Source organism: Triticum urartu, chromosome 7A, assembly GCF_056163025.1.
Source record: "Triticum urartu cultivar PI428250 chromosome 7A, HENAU_Tu73, whole genome shotgun sequence".
NCBI lineage: Eukaryota > Viridiplantae > Streptophyta > Magnoliopsida > Poales > Poaceae > Triticum > Triticum urartu.
The window spans coordinates 176,843,904-176,861,158 of record NC_141879.1 but is presented as its reverse complement, the minus strand read 5'-3'; the positions used below and the strand labels follow the sequence as shown (position 1 = coordinate 176,861,158).

General features: G+C 49.6%; 1 protein-coding gene and 1 pseudogene across 2 annotated transcripts; both read right to left on the bottom strand.

Annotated features, from left to right (window-relative positions):
• Window positions 1-1,075: 1,075 nt before the first annotated feature.
• Window positions 1,076-5,664, bottom strand: LOC125522394 (TORTIFOLIA1-like protein 3). Of its 2 annotated transcripts, none has more exons than XM_048687454.2 (5): window positions 4,681-5,664; window positions 4,467-4,590; window positions 3,587-4,155; window positions 1,898-2,283; window positions 1,076-1,538 (listed from the first exon to the last, which is right to left on the bottom strand). In XM_048687454.2, the coding sequence occupies exons 1-5, from the start codon at window positions 5,473-5,475 to the stop codon at window positions 1,529-1,531; spliced, it is 1,884 nt and encodes a 627-aa protein (XP_048543411.2). In that variant the 5' UTR covers window positions 5,476-5,664; the 3' UTR covers window positions 1,076-1,528. The 2 variants fall into 2 exon arrangements, with proteins under 2 accessions (XP_048543411.2, XP_048543412.2); XM_048687455.2 differs by having other exon boundaries at window positions 1,894-2,283; window positions 4,681-5,661.
• A 1,459-nt stretch (window positions 5,665-7,123) lies between these two features.
• On the bottom strand, window positions 7,124-7,734 carry LOC147958854 (uncharacterized; annotated as a pseudogene).
• Between the last annotated feature and the right edge of the window lie 9,521 nt (window positions 7,735-17,255).

Genomic DNA, 17,255 nt, shown 5'->3' with positions numbered 1-17,255 from the left:
CTTCAATATGCAGCAAGGTACAAATTCAGTTCTCTAACCATGTACTCCCTCCGTCCGGAATTACTTGTCGCTAAAATGGATAAAAATGGATGTATCTAGAACTAGAATACATCTAGGTACATCCATTTCTCCGACAAGTATTTACGGACGGAGGGAGTACTTTTTTGAGGACAATGCTGCATTGTGTCTGCACTTTTTTGTGTGCATAGAATATAATGCATGTCCCATATGAGTGGTTCAAAGAAATACAAGCATAGTTTGAGGTAAACTGGCCAGAAAACTAAGATTACTTTTAAGTAAGGATAGAGCCATGAATTACATGATTGCTTTTCAAAACACAACATCAAATGTAGTTGAGCACACCGCTTCGGTTGGTGGAAGTTTTGAACTTTGTATTCATAATAACCCATGTATATGTTTACTAACGGTAACTATTTCATCTGATGGTACTGCTATTGTGTCACAAAGAACAAGTACTCTGATGATGCCAAGAAGCATAATGTCGCAAGAACTTTTATGTCACTGTTTTCTGTTCAATGTATTTCATCAGCAGGTGAGAGAGCCTGCTGAAACTTTATTTTATTTCATCTTTTTTAACTGGCAAACAGCTTGCTTTGCGTATGATCAAACCTTCAAACTGATTAGGTTCCATATCATAAACAAAGCAGATGTAGCTGGTTCTACTTTTGTTGAATTATTATGGTTACAAGGATCAACATATGTATTTTTTTGATTTAATGTTTTGTTTCTGCCCCTTTTTCGACCCATTCTCAAAGGTGTGTTGCCGTCGAAGGCGAAGACTAGATGTTCTGCTCTTGTGTCTGAACAATCTTAGTTGGCAGCAAGTTTTTTCTTAACAGTGTTCAGTAAACCTGCCCATGTTGTATATAAAATATATACAATTCCATTAAATTTTCTTCTATGTTTTTTGTCAAAATACATCAGCTCATGGTCACTGAATAAACTGATGTTGACTATTGTTGGGGCAGGTGAAGATGCAAATATCTTTTCACATAATGATCATAAGTCGAGACGTGCGTTGCATGTGCATGCTTACTAGTAAAGGAAAAAGAAAGAAGCACAGGCGAAGGGACAGCACTGTTGGATCTTTTGCTTTCATGATCTCAGCGAGAGCATACTCAAGAACATTTGTTCAATGCACATCTCGCGAAGATAGAAACTGCCGTATCCAAACTATGTACATAGACAGTGCAAGATACATGCATAGCTCAAGACCTGCAGGGGCCGTCTCAGGGCCGGAGGTATAATACAAACGGCGCCCACCTGGCGGTGGGGCTGTGGGGATCTTCATGCTTTAGAGCCCAGGGGCTCTGTTCTGCAGAAATCTGAATCATCGAACCAACTCGCAAAAGAAAACTCCATAAATTCATGTACAAACTCAGCTTTGAATTCTGGAGAAAACAAGAAAAGGCCTCCTAGAATGTGATGAAGTGACATTGTTTCAGATGCTTCGCCCGCCTTGTAGATGCAGGTGGTTCAGGCTTCAGATGGAGCATTTTTGTCGCGCCTAACGCGTCCTGCGTAAAATGGAAACCATGGAAATACATCAATTGCCAGGTGGCTGGATAAGAAAGGATAGCGTTATAACCAGAAATTCGATAATAAATGTGGGGCCGGCGCGAAAAGGAAGCGTCGCCATAATTGAAAGGGAATTCTGTGAAGATGCATTGCATGATGTGGGTATGGTACCATGAATTTGGAAATTCTGTGAAGATGCATTGCATGATGTGGGTATGGCACCATGAATTTTGACTACTCTGATATGCTAAAGTCAGGTTTCAAGGTGTCATCGGCACATCTGGTTGGCCAACCAACCGTATCTACTCGTGTGGACTTGCAAAGAGTGAGGTGAATTCGCGTCGATCGACTTACCTACCTCGCCTTGTATTGGGCTGAATTCTGCCTCCTGCCTTCCTGAGCAACCAACGTGCTCCTTACGTATGAAGTGTTTGGCTCTGCTAATGGGTTGGTCACAAACCCACCCTGAACTCCAAACTTCTGCCTCTCCCACTTAGAAGAAGCTCTGCTCTCCTCGGAGTGGTTTGCTAGGTCGGAGACGGGGTACCTTGAAGTGTATCTACCGCCTTCATTTTTTCTCCAGAATTTTGGGCTCGGGATGCAGCAGTTCATGTCAGGTTCGCTGCTTGGCATCCTTCCTGAAGAGGCGGCCAGATCACGCGAGATCTCGTCCAGTGCCATTTCCAGACCGTTCACCCTTGTCTCCAACGAACGTATCCCATTCTGGGAGCTCCCCATAAATTTCTGATGAACAAAGACAAGAGAGAAATAAATATTGGATAATTTTTCAGCAAGCATGGACACGGTGTACATTTGCAAAATGATGGATATAAATCGGCAGCAAAAGAAAAAAACATGCTGCTCTATACTATGTGAACTGTGACTATAACATTGGATGGTGACTGCAAATGCAGGAACAAAGTACAAAAAACTACCCCCACTGTAAACAAATGTAAGACGTTTTAGGTCACTATTGTTTACGGAGGGAGTATTAGTGGGTTATATGAAAAATAACATAAGACCGTAAGTTTCAACAGCTGCTGATTAAGACATTGTCATATGGCCACTAAATGGCATGTACCTGTCTGTCCAGGTTGTCCCCATACCATGCCACTGCTCATTTTGATGTGTCATTGGGTTAGTGCCATCAAGACACATTGAATGGATGCATGGTTCGTACCAATAATCATTGGTCAATGCCACGCACCAGGACCAAATGTTGAAAACCCGGGAATGCATGAGTTCCCCCAATGTTTATGTTGTTCAGAAGTATACAATCAACTCTTCTTTTTGTACTAATGATTTTCTCATTTGCACATGTACAATTACCATCAAATGTGTCTTGAGTTTGATGTGAAATTCAAGATTCAAACTCCCATCCCATCCTCTGTTAACTGTGATGCCCTTCAACAACTAATGAAGAAATTTAGTGGGCTAAGATGGTACATCTAACTACATTTACATTTATTTACTTTCATTTTCTTTATCAAGTTAAGGCCTAATTCTCGAGTTTATCCAATGCAGACACCGGAGATGCATCCTTCTAGTCCAGTAGTGAGGCAGTTGCACAAATCCAAACAATTAAAAGTTTCATCGGGTTCTAAAGAGATATCATAGAAACAATTACTGCTGTATAGTTGTAAAATGTTTTTTTAAGCTCCGCTCTCCAGCATTTAGTCATTCAACAGAAGCATATCCGAATGCAAACCGCAACTAGAAAGGCCAGGATTATATCAATGTATGTTACAGCACAACGATGTGTTGAAGAGTTTACAGTACTGCTTGCATGACGAAGCTCGAATCCGTGAAAAATAGCGATCTAAACAAGTAATAACCTTTAAAAAATCTCCAATGTGATTGCTTGCATATTGAGAGAATTTTTTTTAATCAGAGAAATATGTTTGTGAGAACTAACTATTAGTCCTCGAAAAAAAAGAACTAACTATTATAGATATACAAAAGATTACAAACCTGAGCGATATAAAATTAAGCTACTCTATATGAATTCTTGATCACGAATGATCATGGAACAGAAGGAGAAATTTACCTGGAGGAGGTCGAGCAAGTTTGTCTGCTGATTCTCTATCTGAACAAGCTGCATCCTGATCTTGGACAGGTCTTCATCTTTGTGAACCAACTGAAGCTCCTCAGAGGAGTGGTCTGACTGAACCTCCTCCGGCCCATCATCCTCAACCTCGGTGCTCTCTTCCGAGTCACCATCCCCGTTAAACGGAACAACTCTAGACCCCGACTTGCGCCCGGCCACCTTATTGTACCCTTTCTCACCACTCTTCTGGAACAGCATCTTCCGTGCTTCAAGCCTTGCTCTAACATTGCCCTCTTTCAGAAGCTTCTCCCCGGTCACCGTCCTGATCGGGGTGGCGTCTGCTGCAACGGCAACGTCGACCTTATAGTCACATTTCTTGGCTTGGTCCACGCCGCCGCCGCAGCCGCGTGAAGGCGGCGAGCTCTTCTTGCTTCTGATGGAAGGACTGGTCCTTCGGTTACTGACTGACGGCGGTGACCTGCTTGCCGGCAGCATGTTCCTCTTTGTAACTGACTGGACGGAATTGGAGCCTAGGGAATCAGCCGGGTATCGACCGTCACTTGCACTATCTGTTTGATTACAAAACAAAATAGTGTCAAAACTCATATGCCAGGAAACCCAATTGGAGTATGCATATGTAATAGTACAATGCATACATATATTTAAATGGAACATTTTTGAATTTCCTCTTGTCATATAGTACCAGGAAAGAACAGTTCTCCTGCCTGGTGTCTCACCAAAACCCACTCCACTTGTGTCTTTTTACCAGGCAAGTTCATATTAATATACTAGTCCAAAGTCCAAACAATAGAGAACAATTTACTCAAATTTTGAAAAGAACACTAGAGACTACACTGCAGGCCAAGAAAAGGCACATCACCTGCTAGAGAAGGAGATCTGGTCTGGGCCGGCGACGCGCCGGAGGAGCACACATCCTCCTCCGCATCCGGGATCTCTCTCCACGCCTCGATCATTCGGTTCATGGACTCCCGCACAATCTTCACCTGCATTGTCAAGAAAAACATAGAAATGTCAACAAGGAAGAAGCAGATCCACGAGCAGAAGATCTCGACGGTGTTATACGAGGGGCCGACCTTGTCGAATCTCTTGGCCTCGAAGACGGCAATGCAGGAGGGCTTGTGGGCGGCAAGGTCGTCGCCGTGCTCCAGGGCCAGCAGCGCGAGCGCCTCGGCGGCGGCCTTCCTGGCGGCCCAGTCATCCCCGGCGAGCGCGTCGCGGAGACACGGCACCGCGGTGGCGGCGCCCTCGCCGTCGGTGGCCGCCGAGGCGGCGCCGATGAGGGAGATGAGCGCCGGCTTGGCCTTGAAGGCGGCGCTGCGGAGGAGCTTGAGGAGGCGCGGGAGGAGCGCGAGGAGGTAGTCGGCGAGGTCGGCGGTGGGGGCGGATGCCTCGACGGCGGCCGCCGCCGCGAGCGCGGCAGCGAGCTGCGCGCACTGGTCCTGCTCGTGGAGCACGGCGTCGGCGAGCGGGCTGAGCGCCGCGGGGGCCGCGGGGGGCGCGGCGGCGCCGGCGATGGCGCGCGCGGCGTCGACGAGCGCGGCGCGCACGGAGGAGTCCGGGTCGCGCACCCGGCGCAGCGCGGCGGCGACGAGCCTGGGCACGAGCGGCGCCACGGCGTCGCGCGGGTGCGCGGCGACGAGGAGCGCCAGCAGGCGCAGCGAGTGGCGCCGCAGCGGCGCCTTGTCCGTGGCCCGGGTGTCGGAGACGGCGGCGAGGAAGACGGGGAGCTCGTCGGCGTCCAGCCCGCGCGCGATCGCGTCCAGCTCGTTGGCGGCCATGGCCTCCGTGTCCCGGTCGGACAGGCGGTGCAGGCAGCGGTTCACCCGCTGCTTCATTGGCTCGCCCCCCGCCCTCGGCGCCGGCCCCATGGCTCGCGGCCTCGCCTGCCCACTGTAGCTTCGCGTCCGCGCCTGCACAAGGAGGGGGGAAGATGAGGAGGGGGAGGAGCGGCGGGTGGGAGGGAGCCGAGCCGGTGGACTCGGCGGAGACGGAGGGTGGTGGCGGCGAGGGGTTGGGTTGGGAGGGGAGAGGTGGCGTCGCGGGTACTAATAGCGAGGAGGTGGCGGGTGAGAAAAGGGGAGATGGAGAGGGTGGAGAGATCTTGGTGTGGACTGCGCATTCATTTATGTCTTCTTTGGGATTTTTTTCCTTTTATTATCTTTTGATTTGAAAAAAATGGTGATGTTTTTTTTTGTATCTTTGCATCTTGTGGTGCTAGGTGGTGTTTTCTTGGCTCTAGATGGATCATCCAAGCTTTGGTTGGTGTCTCTGGTGCTGCCAACAAGTGATGGGTTTTTGTGCATAGGAGACCACTTATTTCGTTACAAGTTGCTATTCTTAGAAGAAGAAGAAGAAACTAGAGTAACATATTTCTTTTATCTAAAACAAGCAAGTGTAGGACATATAGGCTATCTGGGGAAATACCAAGGTGGTGTAATTGTACAACATATCGGCGAACGGAGGCAATGTGTATAATGAAGGCGCCACTGGTGTGTTTCTACCCGCACGCCCTCGAAGTCACCATGATCAACCGATAGCTGGTGTATTTCTACTTGTCTGCCTTCGAGTCTTCATGATTCACCCCTCCCACAATCTTTTCCGGCGATTTCCACCTTGCTTTTTCCTCAACACTCTACCTCTAGGCAGCTGCTTGCCCTCTCATCTTATATGTGCATGCATGTCTTGTTGGCGGCTTTTGTATTTCCAAAGAAAGAAGTGTACCTTTGTAGCTTGGACTCTCTTCTTACAAGTATTGTTTGACTCATTTGGTTTCCTTCATCCTCCTGAATCCGCACTGCCCTTTGGCGGCATAGATTGCGTGGCAGTTTATTGTTGTTGCTATGACATAGAGTCATCGCCGATGTCGTCCAGTGCCTCAGAGGTAGATAGGAGATAGTTTGGGATGCATGTGTAGTTTCTTTCATGCGTGTCGCAACAATGATGTATCGCCTTTTTTGCCGTTTAAGCATGTTGTCACATTCTTTTTTCTGATATATTTGGATTTTGTTTTTGGTGTTGCATCTTCAAAATTCCACCCGCGCAGCAACGAACTGCGAGGCTTGCAACATCCTGAATTTGATGGAATGACATGCACCCAGATAGATTTATTGCAGGTGTTCCATTTGTAAAAAAAATCGCACGGCGTGTACTGGGATTTTCCTGGTAGTATGACTGTATGAGCCTGCCCTATATTAGAGCAACTCTAGCAGAATCCGCAAAAATTCGACCCCCAAAACGCGTTTGCGGTTTCACGAAGATCGCGTTTGCGGGTCGAAAACATGCGCGGCCGATCAGATACCGTATCTAAACCTGCATCATTTGAAGAAACACGTTCACAGGAGAAATTGCACAAACATAATTCATCACATCACATACTAGAGAGTTCATGCATACTACATGATCAACAAATTAAGCATAGATCATACTAAATGCTACGTTAACTAGTAGTAGAGGGGGTCGGATCTGACGGCGACGAGGTCGCGGCAAAATGGACGACGCGTGGAGGCCGAACGACGCTCAATCCTCCTCGCCGGAGCTGCACAAATCGACGTACTTCGCCGCCTACTCCGCGCGGATGCGGCGCCACTCCTCAGCCTTCTCGTTGGCGGCGACGTTGTCGGCGACCGCCTGCCGCCACTCGAGGGCTTCGAGCTCTGCGGCGTGGCGCCGGCGCTCCGCCTCCTCGCGCACGCTCCGCTCGGCGATGGCGGCAGCAACGGCGTCGAAGTCCGCGACGTAGTCCTCGGGCTCGATGACTCCGCGGCGGCCGAGCAGAGCGGGCTCCTCGGGCTCCTCCTTCACCGGGACGAAGGCGAACGGCGCAGGCTCCCCCGGCTCCTCCTCGTCGTCCGACCACTCCTCTTCACGGGGAGAAAGCCCGCGCCGGAGGACGAGGAGGATCCGGCGTAGGAAGACCTCGCGGAGGAGAAGGACGCGCGCCGGCGGTCGTACTCCTCCGTCTCGCGGCGGTTGAAGCTCGCCGGCGGCGACATCCCGTGGTTGGTCCACTTCCGGGCGCCGCGCTTCCTCGCGCCGTCCGACCGGACATGTCGCTCTCGTTTCGGGTCCCTCTCACGGCCGGATCTGCTGCCGGAGCCGCGTCCGGAGCTCCACATTCGGCCCCACATGGCGGCTGGAGGGGGGGCGGGTCGTCGCCGGCGGCGAGAAATGTGTAAAGGGGAAAGGGGAAATCGGGTGGCTCGCGTTGGCGGGGGATAGAGTTTGGACCCGCAAAAGGGTCGCGGAACCGCAGTTATACTGCTCGGGGCGTGCGGTTTGCGGGCTGCGGCAAAATTTTTTGCAGGCCGGACGAGTATGCAGGCTCTGTTTTGACCAGAAAAATGGACCGAGCCCACATACTCGCCGGAATTTTTGCGGGCCAGGCGTTTTGCAGAGTCTGCTAGAGTTGCTCTTACGTGCACGTACACCACCAGCCAATACAGTTTGCAGGATGGCACTACCAGTGCGTGAAAACTTTCATAGTAAATTACCATTTGAGAAATTACTTTGCTAGTGCGTCTGTCTGATCACCGTTCGCGGCACCTTAATATTCATCCGACCACCCGTCAACAGTCTGTTAAATTAACTTTGCTACGTTACTAACAGCTTGGGAAGAGTGGCAGAAGAACACAATAGTACAGCAGCAAGCAGTAAAATATTTCACCGCCCATGGTGCGGCAACCCTATAGCATTTGTATTGACCCCATGTAGATGACACGGCTGACGTAACCACGGCGCATCGAGATCCAGGAGCATGTGACGATCAATTCCTATCTTTATCCACAACCCACAGTACACTAGCAGTAATAAAACAATCTTGTCCCTAAGCCGCTGCCCCCTTCTGTTCATCCAATCTGTGATCTGTCAACCAGCATTATACCGGCTGCTCAAACTTATCTTCACATCAGAGCAAAGGAAAAATGCACGCAGCGGCCAATGGCAGAGCAGCGACTCCTCCAAATCTCAGTCCCACTACCAGTGCGTTTTTCTGGTGAAGTGAACCCCATATGTGCTGGGCAGATGCGCACATGAGCCGCCATGTGACCGCCTCTTGGGCCGATCCATCGATCTGTAACCTGTAATCTGCATCTGTTTGTTTGTTTATCACTCCTGCCCGGTGGCCTGGCTGCTCTGGCTGGTGGATTTTTGTTGCTTCCACCAGAAAAAACGAACTACCGCTGCCAAGCCCGGCGAAAAACTGCGTGGGTGACATGTCGGTCCGCGTCACCATCGCCCGGTCGCCGGTGAATCTTCCTCTCGGTTCTGCACAGATGGATTTTTATTTTAAAGGGGTTCTGCAAGGGGAAGAATTGTTTACTGAGTTTGCTTGGAAATGTTTTTATTATGGTGTGCTGTCAGTGCCCGGGCACAGTGCAATACCAGCTGCTCCTGCTGCACCCACAACAATTTTCTTTTATCTCCAGTTGTGTGTCATGTCGACGTCCCGGAGAGCTTCCAAGCCACGGGCACCACTTATATTTCCCTGCATTATGACGCGGTAATTTCACAGGGACCGAGGAGTAGGCCACATGACTGATAAATAAAAGATCTACTCCTATATTGCTAACAGTTTCCCGTACAGAGCAGGCAGGGGATTAGACCAGTGGTTTGGAGGGACGCATGTGTTGCTTAAACTAATGAAACAATCATCAGAAATCAGGCCGGCGACTTCATGATGCCTACTTTGTAGCTAGAGACTAGAGAGAGCAGCACCGTCGAAAAATCCCGTGGGCCTGGCGGGAAACAGAAGATATGGGAAGAATACGCGGGAAATGACAACTACTTTGGAGCTACAGCATCCCCTACCAAATGATGATTGATCTAGACATCGCAACACGCACGGGAATAATGGTAGGGGTAGCTCTTGCAACACATTTGTCATGTATTCTCCGAGAATCATGTCTGGTCGCTAGCACTTAGCTAGGGTTAGGGTTAATTGGCAATGACACTTTGCATGTGTTGGCTACGCCATCCTACCACACGGAGGGATGCGGCTATCTTACGATGCTTGATCTGGCCTGGACCGTGAAGCCACTGGCATCTTTTCTTCGGACATCTCAAGTAGTTCAAGTTCAGGTAAAAAATAAAGTAGTTCAAGTTCAGGTAAAAAATAAAGTAGTTCAAGTTAGAAAAAAAAAGGGTGTGTACTTAAACATCAAAGCTGCATTGGAGACTTGACGGTGCCATTTTGGCAGCTTTATCTATGTGTTTGCCTTAGACGTTGTCACGTCACTGTATTTTGGTACTGCCTCTTCTTTTAATAGTGTAAGAACTGGGTTGGAAAGGGGCCAAATATCCACACACACACACAAAACATTCTTTTTGCGTTTATTGAGAATAGACAGGAAGTGAAATAGGTGGGGTGAGGTCTTATCAGATAATGAATTAGCGAAGATGGGCAGTGTTGACCAGAAAATAGGTGCAAGATACGTTTCGGCGAGAACGATTTGGCACCTCAACACCTGCTACGTGAAGCTACGATCCAGTTCCAACGCAGTCCGAATCACGCTGTTTTTCAATTTCAATCACGCAATGCTGTCCCAAACCAAATTGATTACTCCAGCTGCTCTTTTGCCGACGGTTTAGCTAGCCCCTCTCTTGACACCTAATAAATGGAACTATATGCAATGCACCCAATTCAATGATACTACCACCGCCCCGTAATATAAGACATTTTTTAAGCTATGTTAGCTTATAAAAACATCTTATATTGTGGTATGAAGGAATTATGTGCTTAGCTAGTTTTTTTTCTTCAGAAAAACACATGTCTATTATAAAAAATTGCCGAAAGTCCAAATCACCCCAAAACATAATTAAAATCACACTGAGGGCTCTAGACCAGTGTACGACCACTACCACTGTATGAACAAGCCGCCAACGCTCCGTTGTCGCTGCTCCAATGCCGGATCCGTACTGACCTTGTCGATGCCAAACAGGTAGTCTTCGTGCACGTGCCCGTAGGGACCAACATCCTGGAGTCGTAGTCGTCATCATTGAACTCTTGAATCGATCTGAAGTGTCCGGTACAAGATCTCGGCATCGCACACGTACAACAAAAATAACCCTAACCACGTCGTCCTAAGAAGATGGCAGGAATCCACACCGGAGCTCCATCAATTTTGGCCCGACGAACGAATTCGAGGAGGATCGAAATCCGGAAGACCAACTCAAAGTTGAAGCGCTGCTATCTACCCGATCGCTTTATCAAATGTCAAGGAAGTATACAAAGAACATCAGAAGTAACAAAGATTATCTAGTGATGATTACAGGCACTAGAGCGAGTCGAACGTGCATTGCCGTCATCGCCCTTCCCTCACCGGAGCAGGGTAAACCTTATTGTAGTAGATAGTCAGGAAGTAGTCATGTTAAGGCCCCACAGACCAGTGCACTAGAAGAAGAATAGTCCCTGTTGAAGAGAAGTGTAGATTGATGGATAAAATTAGACACACAGACACAGACAAACGAAGACCGGATCCAATAGGAACCATGGAAGACAAACACCGACTGAATCCCACGAGATTCGCCGTAGACACACCTCCACAAGCCTTGCGACGGCGCTAGACGCATCGCCGAGACGAGGGTTAGGCGGGGAGAATCCTATTTCACCTTCAGGGAGGCGTCACCACCTCGTCTTCTTGAGTAGAATACAATCCTAATCATACTAAAGAAAAACGATGCCTCTCCGCCGGCAGGGGCTGAGGTCTACCTTGCCTTCATGTTCCTAAGGCCACAAAAGATGATATAGATCGACGGCGACACCAACGGAAGGCAGAAGCCCAATCGCCTGTTTACTTGTTCAGAATGAGGGTTTTCGAGGTGTAAAAAAACCTAACATGGCTACTAGTTGGTCCGAGGCACCGGAATTCTGCTCCCCACCATCAGCCGTCAGTACCGCGGGCAGAGGGGAAGGGGGTGAATCCACAGGCAGTGAGGCAGGCCAGTGAAACTTGGGGGACGAGAACTTTGCCTAGAGAGGTGATCTAAATCCGTTTGTTCTAAGTAGACCAACCTCTGTCACGTTGCCGCTGTGGGAAAAGAAAGGAAAAATAGCCTGCTCAATCACGAGCTCACGGTAGGTTAACCCCGTGTTCAGCTAGCTAGCAACCTACTGCTACCTGCCTGCCCGGCTAGCCTGAGAATGTACCACGACGTTTACAATCACGTTTATAATATCCACCACCTGTACAGTACGCGCGAATCTCCCGCGCGGCGCCGTAGGAGCAATGCATGCATCGTCCGGGCTAGCCCAGCCTACTCGCTAGCCACGCGGCGTCACGGCACGTGAAAGTGAAAAGCCCCGCGCGGCATCTGCCGCCGCAGAGTCCATGGCCGTGACACGACGAGGCATGCGCGAGTGCAGCGGCCCCGGCCGTACGTGCGCCTGCGTCGCGCGATCTCCGTGGCCCGTGCTGCGCGCCTGCTGCACTTGGATCTCCGTGGCGTGGCGGCGAGGGCAGAGGCTTGACCGCATTATCAGGACGCATGCATCCATGATTCTCTTGGCTCTCGTTTCATTCGTAGTACTACGTCGTACAGTACTTCTGTCTACTCCACGATGCCCTGCAGGCGGATTCGCGTCTTGGTTTCACATGCGTGTGAGTTTGCCGTGGATGGATGGTACTGGTAGCTCAGACTCGGAGAGTCCGTCTAGACACTTTTGCCGTCAACAGCGAGCCTGCTGGGTGGGGACGGTCATGGCAGCTGGACTTACATTGATTTTTTTTTAGCAACTGCATCCTTTATTAAACGTTCAAACACATAAGGATATAGATGATATCGGATAAAACACTAAGCCACACATGGCGCCCGGGACTAAGAGAAGCAGCTGCCTTTGCCAAGGCATGGGCCTTCCCATTATGCTTCCTATTTTCGTGAAGAAACGAGACATTCTGAAAGCGCGACCTCTGGTACTTGATATCTTGCAGGATGGGATAATAGCGGCACGGAACTTCATCTTGTATGTTCATCACTACCTCCAGACAGTCAGAAGCCACACACACGAATTGGACCTGCAGATCCGATGCAAGCGAGAGAGCCTCACTGCAAGCATGTGCTTCGAGTGTTGCTGGATCAAGGCGGCCTTCAAAGATGATGGCCGAAGCACCTAAATAGTTGCCCCCCTTATCCCTGCAGATTACTGCTGACGCGGCGCGGTCGCCAACCTTGGAGAAACCTGCATCCACGTTCATCTTGACATCATGATGCTCAGGTGACAGCCAACCGATCGGAGACGGGTCCGCGCGTCTTCCATTCGTTACATGCAAGTCCCTGGCACTCGCATGCAGGTCCCTGGATTTTACATGCAGGTCCTCACGGGGCGATTTCGTTGCTGGGATCATCTCAAGTTCTGCCAGGAATTTGTTAACAAAGACGTGAGTGCTCAGAGGACTCTGAAACTGATTGTCATGTATAGCTCGGCGTCTCGCCCACCATATAGCCCACATTGTAACCAACACTCGTGCTAGGTCCGCTCTGGGTAAAGTGTCGACAAGCCAAAGCATCCAGAGTTTTGCATCTTCCATCCTGTTCAAGATGATGGTCTCTGTAAGGTCCTCATCGGTGAGGGCCCAAACACATCGGGCCATGCGACAATCAAAGAGAGAATGAAGCCAAGTATCCACTGCCGCGTGACAAATGGAGCACTCTGCCGAATCAGCCATGCTTCTGTGCTTACGTACCTCTCCTGTGGGGATGGAGCACTTGGCCAACCTCCAAGCGAAGACACGCACTTTCAAAGGTACTGCTGCTCCCCAGAGTTTGGACCAAGACCGACAATCTGTTTCCATGCGGGAGTGTCCTTCATTATGTTCTAGCCAATCTGTGCGTTGCTGCTTGGTAGAGGAGAGCAACTTGTACGCAGACCTGACTATAAAAATGCCCTTGCGCTCATAGTGCCATGACCAAAAATCATGATGTACTCGAGAACTGAGAGGGATGTTTAGGATCGCTTCTTTGTCCATTGGGTAGAAGTGCTCTTCTAGCACGTCATTTTCCCACAATGAGGTGATGGGATTAATAAGCTCCGAGACCAACTGCGGTGGGTTCGGCGATTTTGGGCACACCGGTCTCAATTTGAAATCCCGTGGTATCCAATTATCTGACCAGATGTTGGTGTCCTCACCGGATTCGATCCGTTTAATAAGCCCAAGTTTTAATGTGTCTCTGCCTTCCACTAGAGATCGCCAGACTTGCGAAGGGTTCTTGCCCACCTCTGCTTCAAGGATCGAAGAGGTAGGGTAATACACCGCCTTAAGAATCCGGGCACTTAGGGAGTTTGGTTCCTGTAGGAGGCGCCATGCTTGACACGCAAGCAGGGCAAGATTGAAAAGCTCAATGTCACGGAAACCCATGCCCCCATGAACTTCGGCTGTGTCATAACTTCCCAGGAAACCCAAGCAGTCTTCCTCTCGCCATTTTTCGATCCCCACCAAAATTTCCTCAAGATGCCATTGATGTGCTGACACAAGCCACGAGGTAGCTTGAAGCATGCCATAGAGTACGTAGGGATTGCTTGGGCAACGGATTTGATAAGCACCTCCTTCCCTCCAACAGAAAGGGCCTTCTCCATCCAGCCTTGCACTTGCTGCCAGATTCTGTCTTTAAGGTACTTGAAGGATCCTTCCTTGGCTCTCCCTACATCGCCAGGGAGACCCAAATATTTATCAGACAATTTCTCATTTTGGACTTCAAGAATTTGCTTGATCTCTTGTCTCAAGGTTTCCGAGCAGCCCTTGCTGAAAAATATGGAAGATTTGTCCTTGTTGATGCGCTGCCCTGAAGCCGCATAATATCTTTGGAGGAGGCTATCAACCCTGTTTGCCATCTCAGGTGTAGCATTAAAGAATAAAAGGCTGTCATCGGCAAAAAGTAGATGATTTACCTGAGGGGCGCCTGGTGCCACTGTGATTCCATTAATAATCTCATCTGGCAATGTGGATTTCAGAAGGCAAGATAGCCCTTCAGCGGCTAGTAGAAACAAATATGGAGATATAGGGCAGCCTTGCCTGAGCCCTCGGGATGGACTGAACTCCTCTTGCCTTTCTCCATTAAAGATGACCGAGGATGACACAGATGTGAGACACCTCATCACTGCTTGTGTAAAGCGGGGGCTGATCCCAAGTTTGAGCATTACTCTTTCCAAATAACTCCACTCGAGCCTGTCGTATGCTTTCATCATATCAAGTTTTAAGGCACATAATCTGTTACCCTTCAGCTTCCTCGTTTTCATGTAATGGAGACATTCGTATGCAGATATGAAGTTGTCCGTAATGAGACGTCCTGGTACGAATGCTGACTGTTCTTCGAAGATGATATCAGGGAGAATAAGCTTGAGCCGATTAGCCAACGCCTTGGATGCAATCTTGTAGATCACATTACAGAGGCTTGTCGGTCGAAACTGTGCTAAATTTTTTGGACTAGCAATCTTGGGAATTAAGACAATGAACGTTTTGTTGATCTCCTCCGGGGAGTCCTCTCCATCGAGAATGCGAAGCACCATAGCAGTAACCTCGTCACCGCACAACTCCGAGTGACGTTGAAAAAAGTGTGCAGGGAAGCCGTCAGGCCCTGGGGCCTTTGTCGGGAACATCTGAAACAAAGCCGTTTTCACCTCCGCGTTGCTGTACTGTGCATTGAGGGAGGCGTTCATGGCTGCGTCTACCCTGGATGGTATATGAGAGAGGACCTCCTCGATTCCCACTATACTTTCTGAAGCGTAGAGATTGCTATAGAAAGATGTAGCCATCCCCGCCATCTCATGCTCCTCTTGGCAGATGGATCCATCAGGCCGTTGTAGCTCAGTTATGCGGTTTCTTGCTGTGCGGGCGCTAGCTTTGCGGTGGAAAAATTTGGAGTTACTATCACCCTCTGCAAGCCACTGAATTCGCGCTCTCTGGCGCCACATGATCTCTTCCCTTAGGCATAACTCGACCATGAGTTTTTCCACCCGTTCCTCCTCAGCCGACGGCCCCAAGCGGTTGGGGAGCGAGCGCAGCTCCTCAAGTTGCTTACGTAGCCGGCGAAGTTCAGAACGGACTGCACCAAAGGTAGTTCGTCCCCAACTCTGTAGTCTGCCTGCAACCGAGGCCAATTTGTTTGATAGTTCAGTAACAGTTTGGGCTTTCCCCGTCGAATTCCAAGCTTCAGCTAGCACATCTCCGAACCGTGTATCACGCTCCCACATGCATTCATAGTGGAACTGTTTTTGCTTTGCACGTGTGCTTGTGTCTATCAATTCAGTCTCTAAGAGAATCGGGCAGTGATCCGATTTTGCTGCGGTGAGATGCTCAAAATAAGCAAAGGGAATAGGGCAGACCAGCAAGGCGAGGCCAGAGCTCTGTCTAAGCGTACACGACAAAATTGTCCTCCTGCAACTTTCTTCTCCCATGTCCAATCCAGTCCACGGTACCCCAGATCCGCTAAACCGCACACGTCAACAGCTTCTCTGAAAGCTTCAATCTGTGAACTATCACGTTCATTAGGGCCATGTTGCTCCTCAGGCCTCAAGATCTCATTAAAATCACCTATACACATCCATGGAAGGGTGCTCTCTCCCCGCAAGCGTTTCATGGTATTCCAGGTCTTGTACCGAAGACTCCTGGTAGCTTCGCCATAAAAACATGAGAGCCTCCACTGCTCTTTACCCGGTTCTGTGACCCAGGCGTCTACATGATACTCCGAAAAAAAATTATTGCCACATCCAAGGACTTTTTCGAAAAGATACAAAGACCGCCACTGCGGCCGTTACTTCCGACTCCAAAACAAAAATCAAACCCTAAAGAAGAACGAAGACCTTCAACACGACTTTTCTGTAACTGAGTTTCTACTAAACACAAAATAGAAGGCGAACTCATCTCCACAAGGTAGCGGAGCTCTCGAACTGTCGCGGGATCGCCTATCCCGCGGCAGTTCCAACTTAGTATTTTCATTGGGCCTAGCGGCGCTCCCCGTCGAAGCCCGCCAATAACGCCAATGTGTTCATGTTCGTCTTCGATGGTGAGACTGATTTCTTTGCTTTTTTGGCATCTCTGGGTGACACATATGATGGGGGTAATGGTGGGACAACCACCAGAGTCTGACTTGTGTCGTCCGACGCTGTCAAACCCGCGTCAGATCCCCCTGTTCCAGCCTTTGGTTGCTGCTCCTGAACCGGTGCGTAGCCCGGCATGGCGAAGTTCAGGTTTCTTCGGGCCCCGAGTCCTCCCTCATACTCCTGTCCCCCTATACCGGCTGGTTTCAGCGGACTTGTGACCTCGTCGGCCTCCACTTCAGTGTCTGTATCCAGCCCCGCCTCCTGGGATGATTGCTTGCGAACTAGTGAAGCTTGGCGGGGCGGTGGGGCGCCTCTGCCTGCCCTGCCTCTGCCACGTCCTCCAAACCGGCCTCCTCGGGAAGTCCTGTCTCCTCCTGGCTGCTCCTGTGCATTCTCTCGTCTCTGTGCCAACATCCAGCTTCCCCATTGCTTGTCTTTCTCTTCCCAGACTCCATCACCGCACTCCTCGTGATTATGACCCATCAGCCCACAAACTTGGCAAAAATAGGGTATCTTCTCATACTTAACAGGGAGGAATTTCCTACCCTCTCCCACAACGTTCAGCGGGGTCACTCTTGTGAGGGGTTTATTCACCAGAACCCTAGCACGGATCCTAAC

Bases quoted from the DNA above. Each gene is read 5' to 3' on its own strand.
- LOC125522394 (XM_048687454.2), bottom strand. From the start codon at position 5,475: ATGGGGCCGGCGCCGAGGGCGGGGGGCGAGCCAATGAAGCAGCGGGTG. The intron at 4,591-4,680 runs GTCGGCCCCTCG...TTGACAATGCAG, and splicing joins AGGCCAAGAGATTCGACAAG to GTGAAGATTGTGCGGGAGTC. The intron at 4,156-4,466 runs GTGATGTGCCTT...GTAATCAAACAG, and splicing joins CAGATCTCCTTCTCTAGCAG to ATAGTGCAAGTGACGGTCGA.